Genomic DNA, 21,873 nt, shown 5'->3' on the forward strand with positions numbered 1-21,873 from the left:
TGACCCTACCAGGGGCATAAAGCCCCAGACAGCATAGCTCCTAGGATCATTGGGACACTCAAACCCCTCCACCACGATAAGGTGGCAGCCTGAGGAGAGGGATATAAGAGCTTGTTTTAAACTAATAATTCCTGAAAAAGTTCTAGTTTCATTGGTAGATTATTTCACTTATAACACTGGAAAAATGTCTTGTTATAAATGAAATAATCTGATAGCAGAGTAAGTATTTTTTTTATTAATATTAAGGAGTTATTGGCTTAAAACAAGATCATATCTTACTGAAAAGTTATGTGCTGGTCAGTTTTGTCTCATTTCAAGTGAACTCAGATATGTCGTCACCTTTTTATTCACTTAGAGACGATTAAATACAGGATTTAGACTTTTTACTTTCAAGGTTTAGTTAGTTGTTGAGATTTTATCTTAAAGCTTGAGCTTCAGTACACTTGAATGTCTTGCTTAGTGCCAAAAATATTTAGCCTATTATTATTATTCACTCAATGTTCTGTTTGCAGTTTGTAGTCTCTAGATAGACCAATTGTTGCAGCCTTGACCTTCCTGTTCTCCTGAACAACAACAAGAGCTGCCAGTACCGAGCCCTCTGACTCTTTGCTCGATCGTGAAACTGCAAATACTCGGAGATACAGAAATAGAAAGTAACGGATAAGGAGGCTTATGATGATCTTTTTTCTTCCTCTTTGAGTTTTCCTCTTTATTCCCTCTTACTGCACTAAGCCTCCATTTGATCAACAGGAGCGTGATGATTTTTGTAGACAGGGTTTAGTTCGATTCAGAGCGGTGGACTAATCGAAGACGGCAGTCTTGTTGTTTCCTTTCAGCCCAGAGAAATGTGGAAACAAGTTAAGAAAAGGAAAACTTGCTGATCAAACCCAGTGCAGGACTTAACATGGATGAAAACACTCACATTTAAATGTTCAATGGATTCATACGTTTAAATGTATACGTGTGTTTTAAGCTCACAGAACTGGATCTGACCTGCATTTTTAATGCAACGTTTTAATATTTACTTCAAAATTCACATGACAATTCACAAGGTAGTTGTGGATAGAAACAAAAATTTCTGCTAAAGAAAAATGCCTGGAAACTTATGAGCTCCAAAAGTGGAAAATTTGCTTGAAAAAACTAATCTTAGAGAATAATCTTAGAAAATTTCCAGAAAAACTTTGACATTTTTGAGTGTAGAAGTAAAAAATTCATGACTTTTCACACTTTTCTAGAAAAGTTCAGAAATGAATCTAAAACTTTTGTTTTTTACTTTTTTTTTTTCAAACTTTTGAAGCTCAGCAATTTCCATGATTTTTTTCTTTTTTCTTTCTTTTTCTTTTAGTTTTTGATTTTGGAATTTGGGAATTTTTGAATTTTTTCTATAAAAGTAGTGATATTAATCTAAAAAAAACAAACGCAGTTATTTTCTTACAATTTTCCAAATTTTTCTTTTTTGCAAATTACTGAGACCTAAAAATTTATAATAATAAAAAGTTTTACTTTTGTTCTAACAAATTCTTGACCATTATAGCTCAGCAATTTTAATTGTTTTGAGAACAAAGTTCTGAGATTAATATAAAAAAATGTTTTATTCTTGAAAAGTTTCAACTTTTGGAGCTCAGAAATTTCTCCAAAAGTTCTAGAATTTGTTTTAATTTCTCAGATTAATTTAAATATTTCAGAGTTTTTGGATAAAAGTTACTTGTTGGTAAGAAAGCACAAGGTGCTTCCTGTAATCTGCAGCCTGTAACAAAGTACTTTCTGGAGCATGTTACATTCCTTACATGCTGCTTTTCCCTTTAATCTAGAAAGTGCATTTTAAATTGCTATTCAGGAAAAGGGCAGACAGTTGATGTGTTTTGTTTTTAGAAATATGCTTCAAAGAAGAAGAAGCCGTTTTTGTTAAAGGAGGCTTATTTGATTGTTGCTTTCTTTGCTCTCTGTCACAGAAATGTGATAGTTTTGCAGCTTTCTGTGTTTCTTCATTGCAGCTGAACTGCATTTTTGTGGCTGTAATGTTTCTCTGTCCGGAGTACAACACCAGGGCACTAAGTGACCTTCCCTTTTAAAATTACTGGGTACAAATCAAGTAGGAATGCTCACTACAGTTTTAGAAAAGATCAGGAATGGCTTAATGCTTAACTCTGAACGTTATAGAGGAGAAAAAACTGAGTGGGTTGAATCAAACTTCATGTTTCTTACTCTGCTTTTTCTTTTTTCCTTCTGACCTTAATGTTTATCTCTTTTATTTACAGTCCAGCTCTACCTCGAAGACACATCCGCTCCCTTCAGGCAGCTTTTCCGTCTCGGCTACGAGGTAAACGGAGTGCATCGCTCTGCGTGGTCCGAGCCTCGGGCCAGACGGACTGAATCAAGCACTTTACGTAGCAGCTACCATCAGGGAGTCCAGAGGAAAAAGGTGAGCATTTCATCCCAAGCACAAATATGAATGGTTCTGTTTGTTTGGCCCAGCTTTACATTTACGCCTCCAGGCAACTCTAAAGTGAATCAGGGTCAGAAATGCTGGGCTTGTATTTAATCTCAGCATCAAACTTGGTGTCAGGAAGTGAGTAAAACAAGATGGATGCACCCGTGTTTGTTCTGTAAAGATATTTTGGGACCCATTTGCTTTCAGAGATTAGATTCAGCAGCACGTATAAAACTTCCATCAGGGTTCAACGTCCCTTCAAGGTTTCAAGGAGTGTAATTTGAGTTGCTGTTGCCTACCAGCTTTACTGAACCCGGATTATCATCAACTGCATGTCCTGACTCGATTTAAACCTTTCTATCTTCCAGTTAATCTAATTAAGTTGAACATAATTACATGACATTAAATATTTAAACAGAAAGGACATCACTCTATATCTCTGGTCTTAAAAATCTTGTATTATTTGGTTAATTAGATTTTGGAAGAAAAATAATGGATGGATGGATGCGTCGATATAAAAATGTGTCGTTGCTGATAACTGATATTATTTTGATTATATGTAGGCCTTTCAAGATAACAAATTTACCTTGAAGATAAATTATCCTAGAAATTATTGCGATAAGGGATAATATTGTCATTTTAACTAATATAAAGCTAAAGGCAGAACAATGCAACTTGGCCTCAAAGATCAAGAAACATTCATTTCTAAAGAACATTTAGCACTGGAACGTGGAAACATTTTAAATATCCAAAATAAACAAAACAACTGCAACAATAAATCATATGGATTGTGAAGTCTCAGCCAAACAAAATGCAATATATTAATAATAATACATGGGGGTGCTGTGGTGGCGCAGAGGCAAAGCACGATCCATGCATTGAGTCCCTGTGGCAGTGGTCACAGGTTCGATTCCCGGCCTGGCGACATTTGCCGCACCTTCCCCTCTCTCATTCCCCCCCTTCCTGTCAAACTACTTTCAAATAAAGGCCACTAAATCCAACAAAACCTTTATAAAAATTACATATTGAAAACATATTATTGATCAGTCTCAGATGGGCAAAACTGACAGTTAGGACTTTAAAAATAAAAAGATTTATGCAAGCTAACTAATAATCACGAATCATTTCAGTTCAAACGGAAATGATTGCGTTTATCTATATTTGAACAATGGGGTGAATTCACAGTGTTCTGCTGTGCTGTGACCAGGTGGTTACTTTTTGTGACGTCACAATCTCTGCTGTTGGATTGTTTTCTTAGTTTGTTTCTTTTTCCATCTTAATGGTTCAAACGATGGTATGGAAATGATTCCCAGTGTTCAGTGAGTTTCCTGTAGTGGTCAGACAATCATCAGCTGAATGAATCTAACATTAAACGGATCCATTTATGTTTACGTTTTGTTTACATAATGCGTTATTGTGTAATTGCTGTGGAAGCTTGAATTTCCATTGGTTCTTCAGCAGTGGAGCATATCTGCAGTTCACATGCTGTAATTTATGGAACAGGTTAAATGGCAACAAGTTTATGTCTTTTGGTGTCTGGAAATTGAGCCATTTCAAAAACCTCCTGATTGTTGAGTCACGCTGCGCTGTTACCTAGCAACCCCAGCGGAGTTCTGTCTGTTACCTAGCAACCCAAGCTGAACTCCGGCTTGTTTGGTCAGCTGTTTTTACCACTGTATGTGCTGTAAAATGGCTGCTGGAACAGACAAGAATGCAACAGAAACCACTTGTTGCATTTTTGTTAGTTGTGCAGGAGGCTCCACTTCTGCTTTTCTAAGATGTACAGTTGTTTAGTACGCTTCAGGATGCAGCCAATTTCGCATGAGTATAAAAGTTGAGTTGGGGGGATGAGGCCAGCAGCAGCTTATTTGGATTTAAAGAAGGGCTGTCCAAGTTTTTAGAAACCTGGGCGAGAATCCCAAAGTTGAAAATAATTAGCGGCCATACTGTTTTTCTGATTTGAATCGCAAAATAAGTTTTTGTGTTTTTTTTTTGTCCTGCTAGCACAGAAAAAGACATTGAAGAATAATTCAAAACTACTCGTATTTTTTTTTGTCACTCTTTGTGTCGGCGATGCTATACGCAGACTCGTTGCCGTGGCAACTGATAGAAACGCCGCTAATGTGTGATCGCTGTGGTAGAACAGCTATCAATACTATTCGCTAATCTAACGCTGCGGGGGTTGATGAACTAATTTAAACACTTGCTCTACTAATGATCTATCAGAGTTGGTGTTTACGTTGCTGTTTTTTCTTAATTTTTAACTGAACTGAAAAACGCCAAATTCCACAGCAAAGCTACATGTTATGGTTGTCATAGTCAAGCTAGCGTAACTGAACTGCTTCCCTCTCCTTCGTTATTTTTTTCTTAATTAAAACTTTTTTCTGACCTTGCTATCTCGTTGCCGTAGTGTTGACAATTAGTAGCAAAGCACTTCGTCCATTTTTCTTTTATATATCAGACACATATTTAAGATTTAGCGCATTATGTTGATAACTGCTAGTCATCGTTAGCTAAAAGCTCTTTGCCCTCCAGCAGGGAGATGGGGGCGGGATCTTGCACTCATAACGTCACACTGCACTGTGCAACTTGTTCAAGGAGCATAACAGGTCACCTTATAACAGAATATATGTTCATACATGTTTTTCAGTTGGACTGACGTAGCTTTAAACGTGTGATTCACTGTTTGTTTCCTGCCTGCAGATAACACCCGCCATCTTTTAAAGAAGTCATGCCCATCTGGTCCCCTCATGGCAGGGTCACTATGACGATCACCTCCCAGCCGGTGTTGCTGCTGGCGCTGGCCGTGCTGCTCTGCCGGGCCGGCCAGGTGACGTGTCAGGAGCAGAGCGACACACAGTCACCTGCCCAGGTTCTCCAGGACCTGCTGGCCCGCTACGGAGACAACAGTACCATCACGGTGCCTCAGCTGCGCTCCCTCCTGGCGCTGCTGAGTGAGAGCCAAAGCGAAAGCTCAAACGACGGCCGAGATGAGGCAAAGACGACGACAGTTACGCCACCCAAAACAAACGGCTCCAAGGTACGAACTGTTCTTTATCTCTGGTCAGGATATTTACTCAGTGGATTTTTACGATGTGTCAGGATTATGGATCACAGTGACTCAAAAGACACTTAAAAAGAAAATCTTAGTAAGCTAAATATTTTCCAACATCTTTGGTGAGTCAGCAGGTTTGTTAAAGAGGAAAAGACAATATAAACGGTTAAACAGATCCAGGGTTTCCCCCAGAAAACTTGCTAAGCCTGGAGTGAAAAAATGCTTAAAGTTGACAGGAAATTTGAAAATGCGACTAAGTAATTATGTGTTTTTGAAAGACATTATTAACAATACCTAAACACAAATTATAAGGTCTTAAAAGAGGCAATAATAAAAACAAAAATACAATTAAAATAAATATAGTTTTTTTTTTTCACCGTAGTTGTTTCATCTGAATTAAAATGTTAAATATTTTATCTTTTAGATAAACAGATGCTGTTAAAATGTTTAATGCATTAAAGTGCCGGCCCGTGTAAAAATTCCATATATGTATAATTTCTCTATTTATAAGCAACAAATAAATTAATCGCATGATTAAATTAAAACAAACTCAATAATTTTAATTTGTATGATTTATTGCTTTTCTCTTTTCTCTCCCTTTTTCTACCAAAACTGGATGGTGAAAGCGTTTAGTCTGGTGCTTCGGTCTCATCTAAACCTTTCGTGACGGACAGTTTTGTTTATAGAAACTTTATAATTCATTTTATTTGTTGTTTCTGTTGTTTTGTTATCGTTCAGTAAAATGTGTTATCATGGCAGGCCTAGTTAAAGTACCATATTAACTTCTAGTGGATGTAATGATGATATTTGGAGCCTGAAAAACGTTTTGGGTTTGTAAGATTCTGCAGGTTTTTCTTCCAACCTGACGTTCAGTTTTTGCTTCATGTGGTTCTGGTCTGATCTCTGCTTGGACCAATAAATCTAAAGCTACTCCTTCATGTTCACATCTCAGAGGAAGAGGAGCGACTTGTTCCCCAGCTTTGTGTCGGAGCAGAATCTGGCATAGTTCTCATACTTCCCATGCTTAGTGTCACGGACACTGATCTGCTTTTGAATTGATTTAGGTTGAGTTCTTGGAAAAATAAAATAAAAAGCTTTGGTTTGTTCCGAGCTGGGTGTTGCTGTAAGGGAAAAAGGTGATAAAAACCAGCAGGTCTTTTGTTTGAACAGGTGGGCACATCAAGGAACAAGACGCAAACCTGTAATGCGGTCAGATATGAGCCATCTGCATAGAGTTAGACATCTGCTAGAAACTATCCTTGAACTTGTTTAATAACCTCCTGTCCTTCTAGATTAAATAATATGGTAGGAAATGGGAACATTTAAACAGTTATGTAATGTTGCAGAGGATTCTGGCACAAAATGAACTGCAGATTTTACTCATGGATCAAATCAGGAGTTTCTGTTCGTGTCCTAAAGCTGCAGGAATTTTGTAACTGTTTCAGGAAAAAGGCTGTGTTCTCAAAAAGATGAAGGCGTCACTGGAAAACATTTAAATATCCAAAATGAATAAAACGACAGAAACTACAAATAAGATTAATTATGAAGTCTCTGTAAACAAAGTTGTGCTTGAGAACGGGCTAGTTGAGGCCTAAGTACCAAACTTAAGACTTTTGTTATCCAGTTTTTGTTAGAAAAAGAGAAAAACAATAATGCAAATGGAAATTATCACACTTGTTTCAGTTAATTTATTGGATTATTGCAACAGGCTTAGCACAGGTAGATGATTAGTGGTTGGTATATTAAAAAAACACCACCTGTAGTTACTTTGAAACCTGATTCCCTTTTGAATAAATCTAAAAACCTCTTAAAAGTCATATTTGATGAAAAGATGTTAATAAATGAGCAGTAGGTTTGTGGTTTTTCCGTCCTGATTGATTGATTGATTGATTGATTGATTGATTGATTGATTGATTGATTGATTCCAATGTTTGCTTTCTCAGTGCTTGCCTGCAGACACGCTGGCCATTTACAGCATCAGTGAGCAGTCGCGGCTGGACGGGCCAGGTCTCCAGAAACTGTGCCCCACCATGCTGCAGCAGCTGGACGCTGGCACCTGCAAGACGAAAAAGGGGGAGGAGCTAATTACTGACCCCGCCCCCAGGCCTTCAGATGCAGAAGGTGAGAAGAATGCTGCAGTGTCTTACTGGGAAAAAGCATAAAAGTTAGCATGCTAGCCCCTCAATTCGTCACAAGGTACGATGCTACTTTTTTAATGTGATTAGTGATTTAGCATTAGCTTCAACTAATTTGCTTAATGTTAATGAGGTTAGTGGTTTTGCGTTATCTTCTGCTGATTCTGTCATGGTTTTAGCATCTTAGCAGTATCTTCTGCTAATGTTTTTAATGGTTTGGCGGTTAGCGTTGGTTTGTGCTAAGTTGTTCAGTGTGGTTAGTGGTTTAGCGTTAGCTTCTGCTAATTCTTTTATGTGTTTAGCAGAAGCTTATGCTAATTTAATGCTTAGTGGTTTAGCAGTAGCTTTGCTATTTTACTAATGCTTTAATATATTTTGCAGTTTGGTTGTAGCTTCTGCTAATGATCTTATGTGTTTGGTGGTTTTGTGTTAGTTTCTGCTGATGTTTTTATGTACTTAGCCGTTTAGCGTTAGCATCTGCTAATGTTTTCTATGTATTTAGCAGCTTAGCATTAGTTTCAGCTAACTCTTATGTGTTTAATGGTTTAGCATGAGCATTGCTATTTTCTTCTTTTCTGTAATTTTTTTTTACATATTTATGCATAAGTGACTCTTATGACTGCTTATACATTTTGTTGTTATCTCTAACTTTTTTCTAGCACTTTCACTGTCATTTTTAGACATCTAATCACATTTAAAGTGAAATTATTCATCCCCCAAATGTTCTACTTTCTAGTCTTGGAGTGTATTTATCACTCAATAACCTTTCAGCTTCACCAATAATGCTTCACCTGCATGTCCATATTGTGGTATGGATCTAATCCAGATGAAGTGGTCGCCATAGCAAAGCTCATCTTTCATCAGCAGCTGAGTCACTGTAACTCAATCCATAATGCTGCATGAACACAGCCTGCAGGGCGTCCTTGAAGAACCTGGAAGTAGTTTTTCCTGAAGATACTGGAAATAGAGTGGCCTCTGTTGGTTGTTGTTGTTGATCATACAGACTTTGTTTTACTTTTTCAACTGCAGAAAATATTGCAGAGAACATCTGTAAGAGTGAAATTACTTAGATTTCTGCAGCTGGTTTTCAAACTGGTGCTTGGGATCCTTGAAAGTAGGTGTTTTCAAGGTTTGGAAAGTGCTTGATTCTATATAAAATCCTTGAAAGTGCTTGATATTCAGACTACAAAGTTTTTTTCTAAATAAAGTGGAATCTAATGTTGGATTAAGAGCCTGAATTTGGAAAGATAACATTTATTTTCTCACTCTTCTGTTGTTTTAGGTCAGTTAGAATGACCAAATTAAATGCCAGAAACCTTAGCGAGAATATTTTTAGAGATTGTTTTGTATCGTTTTCAGACTAACCAGATGAGAAACAGTAGAGACACATTCCAAAACATACAATTTTGTTATATTTTAGTTTAACTTGTCCCTACTGTAGGATGTGGAATACTACCACAAAGTATTAGTAATGTCCTATTTGTAGTTCATTTGTATTGTTTTTATCTGCAAGGTTTGAAAACTTACCTTGGAAGTGCTTGAATTTTGCTGTGGGAAAAGTGTCCTGTATTTATTATTCGACAGGTGAGAGGAAGAGTTTGGCCTCCCTCTCTGTACCGACAGATTTGTTTTTCCTCCTCAGCCGCTCTCACCTCTTCTCACCCCCTTAGGAGAAGCTTATTTTGGCTCCTCAGCAGTTTTCCCTCTCAGATCCTGCAGAGATTTCCCAGCAGCACCGAGGCAGACGTCATGGTTAGACACATGCCTCAGCTATCTCTGCTTTGACATGTGAACATTTTAATTTGTTCACAGAACCCTATGTGGAAATATCTTTAAAAAACATTATTAGTTATTTTCCTGTTTAGTGTCTTCGCTCATGTTTTTCTGCTTTACCATCATCATTACCAACTGTCTTCACAAAGTATTTGAGTGCTTGTTGGTTGAGTTTCAACTCTTTTGAATTACTGGAAATATTTGTTACAGGAAATTAAAAATAAAATGCATAAATTCAGTTTCCAAATGCTAATTTTTTTATAAAGAAATAAAGCTATACAAACAAACTTGGCTAAAAAACAAAAAAAGTTTTTTTTTTGGAGCATGCACATTATTCTGATTTTAAATGTCTTTTTTTTCCTAAACATTTTAGGGTAAAATGAAAAATAATAATGGCATGTTAAATCTTGTAATTTAGAGATAATGTTCAGTTTTCTTCAAATGTAGACAAAAAAAAAAAATTTTCTGGGAACTTTTTATTTTTTATTTTTACTTTTTGACAAATGTACTGCCATAAAGTATTTTAATCATCTTCCCTCTATCCTGAAAATGTGAATAATTTACAATTCAAACAAGACAACAGGACAAAAACTGTGGCTGTTTATTAAAGGTGGTACAAAAGTTGACACTTTAAAGCGGTTGTGTACTTTGTCATCTACTTAAAAAAAAATTATAACAAGAAAATCCCTATTTAATGAATTCAGTGGACTTAATAAATGATTAAATAAGTGGCAACAAAACTCAAACTCCATTTTTAGCAGCTAGTGTTCAATGCAGGAACGGTTGCTAGGCAACAGGGCACACGGTGCAAAGAGCGGGAAAATGTCTCAATGTATCAACAGGTGCATTACTAACACTAACAAATTCACATTTTATTTGAGAAACTTTACAGATGCAACTGCCTTGGATAAAAAAAGATGATTTTTCTTAATGTTTTTGTTGTTTTTACAGGTTTAATTATTGTTTTGTAGTTTACATTTAATGTTTTCTGTTTGTGACAACTCTTGATTGTTTTTTTTATTACCTTTTAGGCTTTGCATTGTTGGTATTTTATCACGTTTACTTTTATTTTTTTCTTCTATAGCTTTTATGTTCAACAGCTAATATTCAAAACCATTTTTAAAGTGGAAAAAAGTGGACTTTTTAAAACACATTTCTGAAAACTAGACGTAATTTCAATTGGCTCTTCCCAGTGTTTTAATGCTCCTCTTTATTCCACGTGCAGTGTGGGGTTTTTCTTTTCTGAGCGTGACTGTGATCAATGCCTGCTCTCTCACCGGAGTTGCCATCGTACCTCTGATGAAGACGAATTGCATGAAACATGCGCTGAACTATTTCATCGCTCTGGCCATTGGCACGCTCTTCTCCACAGCCGTCCTCCAGCTCATACCCGAGGTTTGCTAGCTGGCTGTATTCGTACATCTTTTACACCTTTCTACACATCCAGACCTTTTCAGAGCACAAAAAATAAGGGGAAAAAAAGCTGAAAAATATGTTAGTCTTTCATTCTTTGAAGAGAGAGTTGTTTCACCTTTAATCAGGTTTCTAGTTGGTGGTTTTCCTCTTCCTGCCTTTGTTTCTTGATGGTGGTTTTTCTTAACCTTACCTGGCATTTGACATGCTTTTTGTATCTATGTGTAGATGTTACATGAACATTCAAAATAAAATACATACACTTAAAATTGACCTGGTCTTTATCAGATTCAGTCTGGTTTTTCATTAATCCAGTAAAGACCTAATAAATTGTATTTTGCCCCAATATAAACAGTAAAATTTAGTGTTTTCTAGGGAGGCACCGATCTGAAAATGTAGACCGATATCAATATCCGATATTTATATTCCTGTTATGACCAATAACTGATGTTAAATGCAATATATAAATTTCCGAAACCTTTTGATTCTGTGACAAAAGGACTCTTTTTACAAATGGCAGCAAGTTTTAGTTATTAATACTGATATGTTAAAAAAATGACAAACATCGACCGATGCTGATGCTCAGGCCGACAAATCGTGCATCCCTAGTACCAAACACACATAGATACATAAAGTATTTCCAGTGCAGCTGGTTTGGTGTCCTTTGTTAGCAGTGACGCTGCTCAGGTTTTTCCTGTATCCCTGTATGCAGTGACATCTGAGCAGCCTGGAACAAGGTCTGTATCTGTAATGACTTCCTCTGTGAATGAAATGGACTGGTTTCAAATGCTGCCTCACAGGAAGGTAAATAGTCATCCTCAGGGCAGATTCCCAGTGGATAACGGGCTCCTTGTTTAATTCTTTCTCCTACAGGAATCTTTGTTCTGTGATTTTTACCCTGATAATCAATCAGATAAGATAATCACCGCACTAACTGGCTGTCTTTGTCTTTCCTTTCTGCTCCATTGGTCAGTTTGGGGTTATGGGCTCCTGTGTGTGACACTGATCTCTCTGTGTTCGCTGATCGGGGCCAGCGTGGTGCCCTTCATGAAGAAAACCTTTTACAAGCGGCTGCTGCTCTACTTCATAGCCCTGGCCATTGGCACGCTGTACTCCAACGCCCTGTTTCAGCTCATCCCCGAGGTAGAGTTACATACCTCAGGGCTGTTTTTCATTTCTCCACAAAGATCATCGGTGTTTATTTTACATCATTTAATCCACCTGGAAATTTCTTGGGTTTTTCCTGCTTCAACTACTGTTTGATATTGTTTTCTACTGGAGTTTCTACTATAAGAATTTCTTTTTGTAATTTTTTTTTTTAGATTAATTAATCACAGAAAAAAAAAAAAAACACCCGCATGAGGGTTAAATCACATTAGACACAAAAATGCTTAGGTAGATTACTTTACAACAATGAATTTATAGAAATACTGATTGAATGCATTAGGGCTTAAACGATTAATCGGATTAATCATGATTAATCGATTATTGATTTGATCATCAACTAATTTAGCAATCGATTAATCATTAACTGGAGTATACAAACTCAAAAAAGATAATTTACTGAAAGAATATGGCACTTTGGGCAGTAATTAAAGCAAAACTACAAAATATACATACATTTTGAATTTAGAATAATTATGAAAAAAACATTTGTCTATAAAATATGTTAAACCAAAAACTCCTCACGCAGCATAGTTTTTGCTTCACCTGTTCAAATTCGGCAAAATAATAAAAATAAAATCTCCTATTAAGCACCTTTTACTATGCAGTTATTAATTGGTTAACCTAGAAAATAATCAGCAGCTCAGCCATACACTGTATTAAGTTTTAGTTGCAGATACATCCTGTGCTGCAAATGATCATGAGTTCATAAAAGGAATGCTTTTATCACATTTTAAGCAATAAAATATTTTTTTTCCCATCTAAAAAGGAATTGAAGTATTAATTTGCATATGTTGGTATATTTTAAATATTGTATAAAAAAGATTAAGTTGGTAAATAAAACATCTGCAGAATAAGCCTTTTTTAGATTAATCGTCAGAATATTTACTAAAATACTCATTAGTATTAGTCTTTTGATTTAAAGACTCGTTGCCAGTTATTGCAAATAGGGATGCAAACAATTCGACTACGATTAAATCTATTGTTTACTAGATTAAAATTAGTTCCAATCGATTAACTGACAATGTACGTTTGAACTTGGTGTAGAGTTGTTGTTTGGTCGCCATCCAGCAGAGGGCGCCGCTGACACAAGATGGCGGAACGAGAAAATAAACGGTTCAATACTAGTCCCTTGTGGGATTAAAAATTAATTTATCGCGGTTACGTTTTGAAATAAAAACCCAACAAGCTCCTTAAACATCACCCTAACAGCTCTCACTCAGTCGAGGGGCTGCAGGGACGGCCAGGAAGCATTTTGTCGTTTATTATTACTTAAATGCTAATTAGCGTTAGCTTCACCAAGGTAATAATTGAGCCCTATGGCCGTCCTGTGAGTTCAGTGAGTGGTCAGGTAGTGGATTGCTTCATCGTGGCTCAGAGCAGATTGTATTCAGACCGCTAAGCTAAACTAGTGCAGATAAAAGTGTCTCAGAAGATCTCTGAAGGTGTTCTGATCCATGCCATCTTCAATCTGCCTTTAGCGCTTTCACACATGTGTTTAACCGAGTCTGGGTGTGATCGGATCAAGCGTCGGAACCGCTCTGTTCAAAGATGTGACGGTTATGATGCAATAAAACGCTAAAATTTTACTTTTACCGTTTTATTTGTGGATGGAACTGGAGGCTAACGGCCAGTTTAAAGCCTGTTGTAGTTATTTACTGGCTTACATTAAACAAAAGCTAAGTGAAGATGTCAGAGGAAGCCTAATGCTCTGAATTCATCCTCTTTTGTGTGAAGCTTTAAAGCCTCTTTAATGGGCTGGCATTATGAGGCTCCTAATCTGCTTTAAGACCAGCTCGGAGTGTAAAACTAAGACACCTTACATTCCTAAAACGTAGTTTTATTTCTTTGGGCCAAAAATATATAGTTGGACCAGAAATTACTCATACATCTGGCAGATTTTGATTTAAATGTGTTTCCTTCAACTAAAATGTTTGCTTCTAGTAGGAAATGTGAGCAGACATCCTCTAAAACTGTTTGGAGAGGAAAGGGGAAAAAATGTGTTTTAATTCATACTTTATTCTGAAAATAAAAAAAACTATCTGTATTAGCATTACAGTAATCAAATCCTTCCTTTTATTGAAAACCAGATTTTAGTATGTTTTCTTTTGTGTTTTGATTTACCTTTGCTCTATCTCTAATCTTCAATTCCTCCCACAGATTATCAATCAGATTAAAGTTGGCAGACACTGCAATAATGTGAAAATCACCTCCAGTTATAAAAAAAAAGCATGTTAGTAAAATAAAAGCTTAATTTAAATTTATATCTGCCTGTGAATAATTATGGGTTTAACTGAAATTTCTATTACAGTGTATGGCGTTACAGTACTTTCAGTGGGCGGGATTAAGACTCAAATACTGTCAAACATTTTCTCAACTGTGCGGACGACCAACATAATAAGCAGTTGTGCAACTCCTTGAATTCATGTACCTTGAATTATCTGAAAACACCTTTAAGCTCAAAGGGCGCCAGGTAAATGACTCTCTGAGCTTCGAATCCGTCTTGAAATAATGGATTCTTATTGGACTTCTGCCCAATAAAACGACTTGTAAAGAGATTAAAAATTAATTTTATGATTAAATAAACTAGTTTTGACCTAGACACAACCTCAACACACTAAAGTTTACCAGAAACACAATAACTGTATAAACCTTAACAAAACACACAGCAGTATTGTCTCCTGTTTACAGAATACACTCCTGATAATCTCCTCAAACTAACAGATTATTCTCTGTGTCCGTTAGGCCTTCGGTTTCGACCCGATGGTGGACTTCTACGTGTCCAAATCGGCCGTGGTTTTCGGAGGCTTCTACCTCTTCTTCTTCACAGAAAAAGTTCTCAAGGCTCTCCTTAAGCAAAAGCAAGGGGTGAGTTAATATCAATACTGCTTTTGTTCTGTCCAACTACTGCATCCAAAGATGGTTCAAATGTGACAAAATTGGTCTCGAAGTGAACATACTCTTCATAAAAAAAGACTTTTTTTCTTTGTTTTTGCTGTTTGAGATTAAGCCTAACTAAATGTTTCCGTTTTACTAAAATTAGGAGGAGATAAATTGTTTCCATTTGCTAAATCCCACACATTAGTTTGATGTTGACAAATAGTCTAGATCGGGTATCGGTGGCAATGTAAGAGTGCCACCTGCTGCACCGGTTTGCAGACTCGATTTACATGAACTTTCAACTAACTAACCTCTCACAGTTTTTACTTGAATATTCAGTCCTTCTTCCCAACTGAACCGGTAAAAACTGAGCCAGGTTTGCAGCCTCCCCCAAATATTCTCCAGGAGTCTTTGAGATTCTTTAACATTTGTCAACTTCAAGCTACTTTTCACTGTTTTGACTTTACATTTTGTGTAAGATCCAAATTCTAACTTGTTAATTTTACTTAATTACATAGATTTTAGTCAATTTATTGTTTTTATTTTATTTTATGTACAATAGTCCCAAGCTGGAACTTTTATATTTGCAAACAATGCAAACAAGAGCGTATAACAAAGCTGTTTCTCTCGGCCCACTGGATGTTAATTTGTCAAAAAACGATCTGATGAGACCCTGAAAAAGACTATTACTATGGTCAAGCTGTGCTAAAAGGAGTTAGCCTACTAGGGAAGCTACTCAAGCCTAAAATAGCTTCTCAATGCACAGGAGCTAATGCTAATGTTAGCATCTACAGCCCACATTTCTAAAGAAGTATTTGTTGATCTTATGTGTGTATTTATTCAATCATTTAGCAGCAAAAAGGTTTTTTTTTTAACTGAAAATTGTTCTAATTTTGTTGATATATAGTTCTGGATTAATTGCGATTAATTACAGATCTTGCAATTATCTTGATTAAACATTTTTAAACATTGCTTCAGTGTTTCTACATAGTCCAACTTCAAAGTTTTTGTTGCTTTGTCACACTAAAGATTTTGACTATAATAAGACAAATTGTTAATAAAGGTCAGGGTATATGAATCAGTTTGTAAGGCTCTGTGGTTTTATGATATGTATTTCCACAGCTGACGTATGCCTACCAGACTAAACTTTTGCTCCAACTGGTATTTCTTGCCGACATGCCACAGAGTGAATACCTTGAACTTGTTCAGCTAATCAGCAGCAGGTTTGACTTGTAGGATGGGATGTTTGCTCTCTAATAACTGATGTGATGGAAGAAGGATGTTCAGAATCCCTACAGCCTGTTTGCATTGCCTTTGTTTAAACGGGGCATTTTTCCACGTCAGCCAAAGTTCAAGACGATGAATCATTGTTTGTAAAAAAATGCTCCTCATAATGCAGAGCAATAAAATGAATACAATTTAACTTGGTTTCTTCTTTCTGTTCCCAATAAACGAGCTTTTCTTGTAAATATTTAGTTGTGCTCTTGACAATGGTGGCTTGTTTTATGATTCTTCTCAACATTATAATTTTTTTTAACCCCAAACAAAATAATTTATTACAGGTTTGTGGCCTTGTTGTAATCTGACCATTTTTGCTCTTTAAAAACTAAACTGATTGAAACTGTGAGACTACGATAATAAATTCAGTTTTATTTAATTCACAAAATGTAGTGAGAATAAAATACAGGAGTTCATTGTGAAACAGCTGCGCCATCTAGTGGTTGCTTCCAGTTACATTATAAGCTAAATAATATGCTTCTAGAAGTAGTGTTTTATTTTTTTCATCAATATTTACAAATTATTGGCTTTAAACAAGCTCCTATATCTTGCTGAAAAATTACTTGTTAATTATTTTTCTTATTTAAAGTGTACTAAGATTTTTACACAAAAAATACTAAGATTTTGTGTTTTTGCAGTGTAGAAAAACCATCGACATTAAGATAGTGATTGTTTTTTTAAACAATACAAAACTAAGTCATTTTCAGATCTATAATAACTTAGAAACCTCTTTTCTATGGAAACCAGACTTCTTTACTGTATTAAAACATTGTTATGTTAGTTGTGTTGATTCTTTACAGCTTTTAAATAAAAGTAATGTAATTAAAAAGCAATCTTTTGTGTCCCTCAGTTGTTGACAGTTTTGGCTCATTAAGTAAAAAGTTTGGACGCTCTTAACCTAGAGGGATTATATAAGGTTTGGTTCTAACTAAATGCATTTACTTAAGTAACTTTTTGGGAAAATGTTTACTTTTACGAGTATTTTTTACACTCATAAGCGTTTTATATAAATTGATATAATGACTGGTTAGTATTTTTGTTTTAAGCCTCTGAAATAACGCCGATCTGGCCGCGTGACCTCCCTTTTTTATCCACAGTTTTCTCTCAGTGCTGCTGTTTTTTTATTATTATTATTTTTAAGCAGTTTTGAAGCAAAGTTACTCAACTGGTTGTTGCTAGGTAACCGGAATTGGAGGAAATTTGAAACTGTTGGTTGCCCAGCAGGTTGTTGCTAGGTAACCAAAGAGTGAGAGAGTGAGTTGATTTCACCAAATCACTCTGGATCGAAGTTCATAGAATATTCTGTATTTCGAACATTGAATATTCTATCAGATGTATTATTTATTGGTATAGGTCATGTGTATCGTAATAAAATATATATTTTTATTTCTTAGATGGGTACTGTTTACTTCTGCTTGAGTAAGAACATGTTGAAGTAGTGCGACTCTTACTTGAGTACAACTTATAGGTAAAGATTTCTCTCTGTTTGCTCTGGGATCTTTGTCATAAACATGGAGGGTTTAATTAAATGTTCTTGTTCGTCAGTTTTTGCTGTTTTTGACGTCGTTAATTTTGCCTCCTCGACCCAGAGCCACGGCCACAGTCACTACAGCAGCGCAGATCACTTCTCGGCCCCGGACAGGGACGCCGAGGAGGGCGAGAAGCTGCAGCAGAACGGAGAGGCTGGCGGCCTGGCGGAGGGGAAGGTGGACGAGGCCGGCGAGGGAGAGCTCATGCTCAGCCCCGGACAGGCGCCACAGGTAAAACAGGACAGACTATTTTACTTTACTACAAACTGTTTGAATCCTCCTGCAAAGGTAACACAGCACAGATTTATTCTAGCTCTACATGCTGCAAATGACTAGCGATGAATCTTTCCTCACTGTGGAGCAATTTCTTTTAATCCAGCCACATTGGAGGGTTTCACAGACGGCCTTTTCTAGGTCGCGCTGCAACAGTCCCAGTCCAATCTTTAAAACAAGTCGCTTCCTTTGGTCTGTCTGGTCAGAAACCTCTTGATTTCTTGCTTGAGGAGGAAAGCAGCTCAATGAATTTGACTAGAAGCCAATCAGAAAAGGAGTTAAATTATTTTAACTTATATTTTCTAGAAAAAAAATAAAAAACTGAGTAACAGAAACAATAATTATGATGAAAAGTTTAAGATTAAAAAATACTTCTCCATTTTTACTTCAGCTTTCTGAGGCTCCCACTTTGAGAAACACATTGATTTCAGTCGGGTTTTAATGTTTTGGCAACGCCACAGTGGAGGCCATTTTCTCTTTAATATTATTACAGTGTAACTCTGACCTCACCTGATGCCTTGAGAGCTTTAGGAGTTGCTTTTGCTGCCTGCTGGATGAGTCGTTAAACCGTCCTGGAGTCATTTCGGTTTGGTTACCCAGCTCTGCTCCCGTCTCTCCAGGAGTCTGAGAGGCCGGAGAGCGCAGCGGCGGCGCGGTCGGGCGGCCGAGGCGGCGGCTGCTACTGGCTGAAAGGAACGACTTACTCTGACATCGGCACGCTGGCCTGGATGATCACGCTGAGCGACGGCCTGCACAACTTCATTGACGGCTTGGCTATCGGCGCCTCCTTCACCGCCTCGGTCTTCCAGGGCATCAGCACCTCCGTGGCCATTCTTTGTGAGGAGTTCCCGCACGAACTCGGTGAGTCTGGAAAACCAAAAGCCACCAGACGCTTCCTAGCCGTGAAGCTTTGCCATCTGTTGTCTGCGTTTTCATCAAAAATGTGAGCAAATCTTTGCCGATACTCTGCTAATGTCGAAAAATTACAATTTTGCAATTGAGGTGTTTCCATTAAATAAGAAATCAAATTTAAAATCATAAGTTTGTTCACACAACTTTAGATGCAAAAAAAAATCTTTTACCAAAAACACGGCGTGTTTCCATTAAGCAAATTTTAATAATTTAAATTTGCGCCACATTAGGGTTAGTGGCAACGCAGCAGATGATGGTTGTTCCTTTCTCTGCAGGAGACTTTGTGATCCTCCTGAATGCCGGCATGAGCATCCAGCAGGCGCTGTTCTTTAACTTCCTGTCGGCCTGCTGCTGCTACCTGGGCATGGGCTTTGGGATCCTGGCCGGCAACAGTTTCTCCCCGAACTGGATCTTCGCTCTGGCTGGAGGGATGTTCCTCTACATCGCTCTGGCAGACATGGTGAGCTAACATGGAAATCCACATCAAGAGTCACTGCATTCTGCTTGTAGAAGGCGTTTAGGAGAAAAGTAAAACGTTCAGCCGTTACCCCTTCTGCCTTTGGGACCACTAGCCCATTTATGACCCACATACCGCTTTGCATTATGGGAAAATGTGCATGTGCTGCCGTTTGTAAAGTTACACAGTCAAAAACGAACAGCAATAAGCAAAGAAATGTGGGTTCACATTTCAGTCATTTTGAGCATGTTGTTCATTCATTTATACATGTCACAGTTTCAAACTAAATATTTCACTAGAAAACTTGGAGTGCAAACTAAATGTTTTATTAATTAGCACGTTAACTAGTTTGACAGTAAATATTTAGTTTACTAACTATTGAGTTATCCACCTAAATATTTAGCTTCAAACTAAATATTTACTTAGAAAACTAAGTATTTTGTTAGCAAGCTAAACATTTTGCTTTAAACTAAATATTCAGTTGTCAAGCTAAACTAATAATTAGCAAACTAAATATTTGATTAGCAAGCTAAATATTTAGCCTCATATTAAACATTTAGTTTGCTAATTAAGTCAGTAGTTAGCAAGCTAAAAGTTTAGCTTCAGATTAAAGAGCAAGTTTAACTAAATATTTAGTTAGTAAGCTAAATATTTGGTTCACAAGCTTAATATTTAGTTTCAAACTAAATATTTAGTTATTTTATCTCATCCTTCAACCTGTAAAAAAAAAAACATTTGTTAATTAAAGGTTTGACGTTGGAGTTGATTTTCAATCAGACATTCAATCAATCAATCAATCAATCAATCAACCAACCAACTTACTCCCTTGTGTTGATATTAAATATGAATATTTCTTTAATTTTTATGAATGGTATTTGTCTTTTTGATTTACATTAAAGATTAAGATTGATATATATTTTTTTCTGTCTCAGTTTCCAGAGATGAACGAAGTGAGTCGTGAGGAAGAGGACGCAGGCGGCAGCAGGTTCCTCATCACCTTCGGCATCCAGAACGCGGGGCTCCTGACGGGCTTCGCCATCATGCTCCTCCTCACCACCTATTCAGGACAGATCCAGCTGGGCTAGTGCCGGACTCTGGTAGAAACGGGGCCCAGTTCTGCTCGGTTCTGCTGCAGGGATCCGATTGTGCGGCGGGAACGCACAGTCCTGTATCTAAAAGAACTGACTGCTTTTGTGCAGCTCTGACATGCAGTAAAGTTCATGACCTTTGAACTTTTTTCCTGTCTTATGAAGGTTTTAAAACATCAACCCAGTTCTTCTTTAGCCACATTTTCCTTTTGAAAGTCTCTTTGTTTTCCTCGTACTTGTTTGTCCTCGACGTTCCTCTGATCTGGGATCGGTTAAAGTTCTTACAGGTAAAAATATCAGTGATTCTTCGTGAAAGCAGATGAAGATTGCAGCTGCTGTGAACGTTTTACTTTTGTTTGTTTTTTTTAGGCTTTTACAATTAATACCAAAAAAAGCACAAATCCTGAAGTACTTTGAGGTGGAAATATTCCTTCCATTTGACCATTTTTTGTGTGACACTTTAAAGTTTTATAACATTTAAAAAGTGCAGAAAAGTTTGGTGAAGGGCTACACGATGATCCTGGAACATTATCGCTTCTTTGTCGTCTTTATGCAGTGATGGATCCTTCGTTGTGAAGATGATGTTTAACGTCTTTTTTTGTCCAAAAAGGCCCATGCAGTGCCGTTTCTCTACAGTTTACCATCTGTGCCCTTCATTTATATAAGCTGCAAATAGTTTTTTAGATTATTATTTTTTTGTTATGTGTAATCAAGGGTGCTTGTCTGTGGTCTCATGCTTTATTTTTTTTATTTTTATCTTCAAATATTCTGTGGTTTTCCTATTTTTACAAGTTCATGATCATACCTGTGTTTACCTTCCTAGACTTATTGATTAGTGATAAGTGACACCCAATCCTCGCTCAAGTTACACATTAAATATATTCTATTAATGTTTATGTTATGAATCACCAGCGATTTAAAAAAAAAAAACTAGATAATTTGAAACTTCTCCAAAATTGTAATAATTTTCTGATAAATACTTGAGCCTGGAAAAGAAGCAACAGATGAAACTTTTTCTAATCAATTAAATTTAAATCAAGGCAATAAAAAAAAATTATCTTAAATTTGAACCTCTTGGTTGAACAAACCAAGAAGTTTCTTTGTGGAGGAAAAGTCAAGTTTCAGAGAAATGGCACTAAAGTTGCCAACTGAAGAGTTGCCGTCCAGCAGTGTAGAAAAAAGCCGCTGTCTTTAGAAATGAGTTGCGCACATGACAGAAGCACAGCTGAGCAACTGAGCTCAGATGGTGTGATTGAAACAAACTGATGCCATCCCAACAAATGACCTACTTTTATTCAAAGTGAACCCTTGCTATCGCTTCATTTCCAACTTTTAGATCCCAAAAATCTGAAAATTCCCTCAGAAAAGCCTTTTTTTTTAAATTACGAGGACTTTCATTTTTGAAGGCAAAAACTGCTGTAAAGTGTCGCATACTGACTACTCTATAGCTACTTTTAATCATAGACATGAGTGAAGTTGGTCCTC

General features: G+C 36.8%; 1 protein-coding gene across 5 annotated transcripts in view; it reads left to right on the top strand.

Annotated features, from left to right (window-relative positions):
* slc39a14 (solute carrier family 39 member 14) overlaps positions 1-20,532 on the top strand; it is a 36,252-nt gene extending 15,720 nt beyond the window's left edge. For 3 of the 5 annotated variants that reach the window (XM_008417712.1, XM_008417713.2, XM_008417711.2), the window contains 9 exons: positions 2,259-2,422; positions 5,135-5,471; positions 7,430-7,607; positions 11,781-11,950; positions 14,717-14,839; positions 17,719-17,889; positions 18,552-18,792; positions 19,119-19,303; positions 20,233-20,532. In XM_008417712.1, coding sequence (XP_008415934.1) covers positions 5,163-5,471; positions 7,430-7,607; positions 11,781-11,950; positions 14,717-14,839; positions 17,719-17,889; positions 18,552-18,792; positions 19,119-19,303; positions 20,233-20,385 — 1,530 coding nt within the window. In that variant the 5' untranslated portion in view covers positions 2,259-2,422; positions 5,135-5,162 and the 3' untranslated portion in view covers positions 20,386-20,532. Of the gene's footprint in view, positions 1-2,258; positions 2,423-5,134; positions 5,472-7,429; positions 7,608-10,619; positions 10,790-11,780; positions 11,951-14,716; positions 14,840-17,718; positions 17,890-18,551; positions 18,793-19,118; positions 19,304-20,232 lie in introns of all 5 variants that reach the window. The other 2 variants (XM_008417714.2, XM_008417716.2) reach the window with 2 other exon arrangements.
* Positions 20,533-21,873: the final 1,341 nt, after the last annotated feature.

Source organism: Poecilia reticulata, linkage group LG9, assembly GCF_000633615.1.
Source record: "Poecilia reticulata strain Guanapo linkage group LG9, Guppy_female_1.0+MT, whole genome shotgun sequence".
Classification (NCBI taxonomy): Eukaryota; Metazoa; Chordata; class Actinopteri; order Cyprinodontiformes; family Poeciliidae; genus Poecilia; species Poecilia reticulata.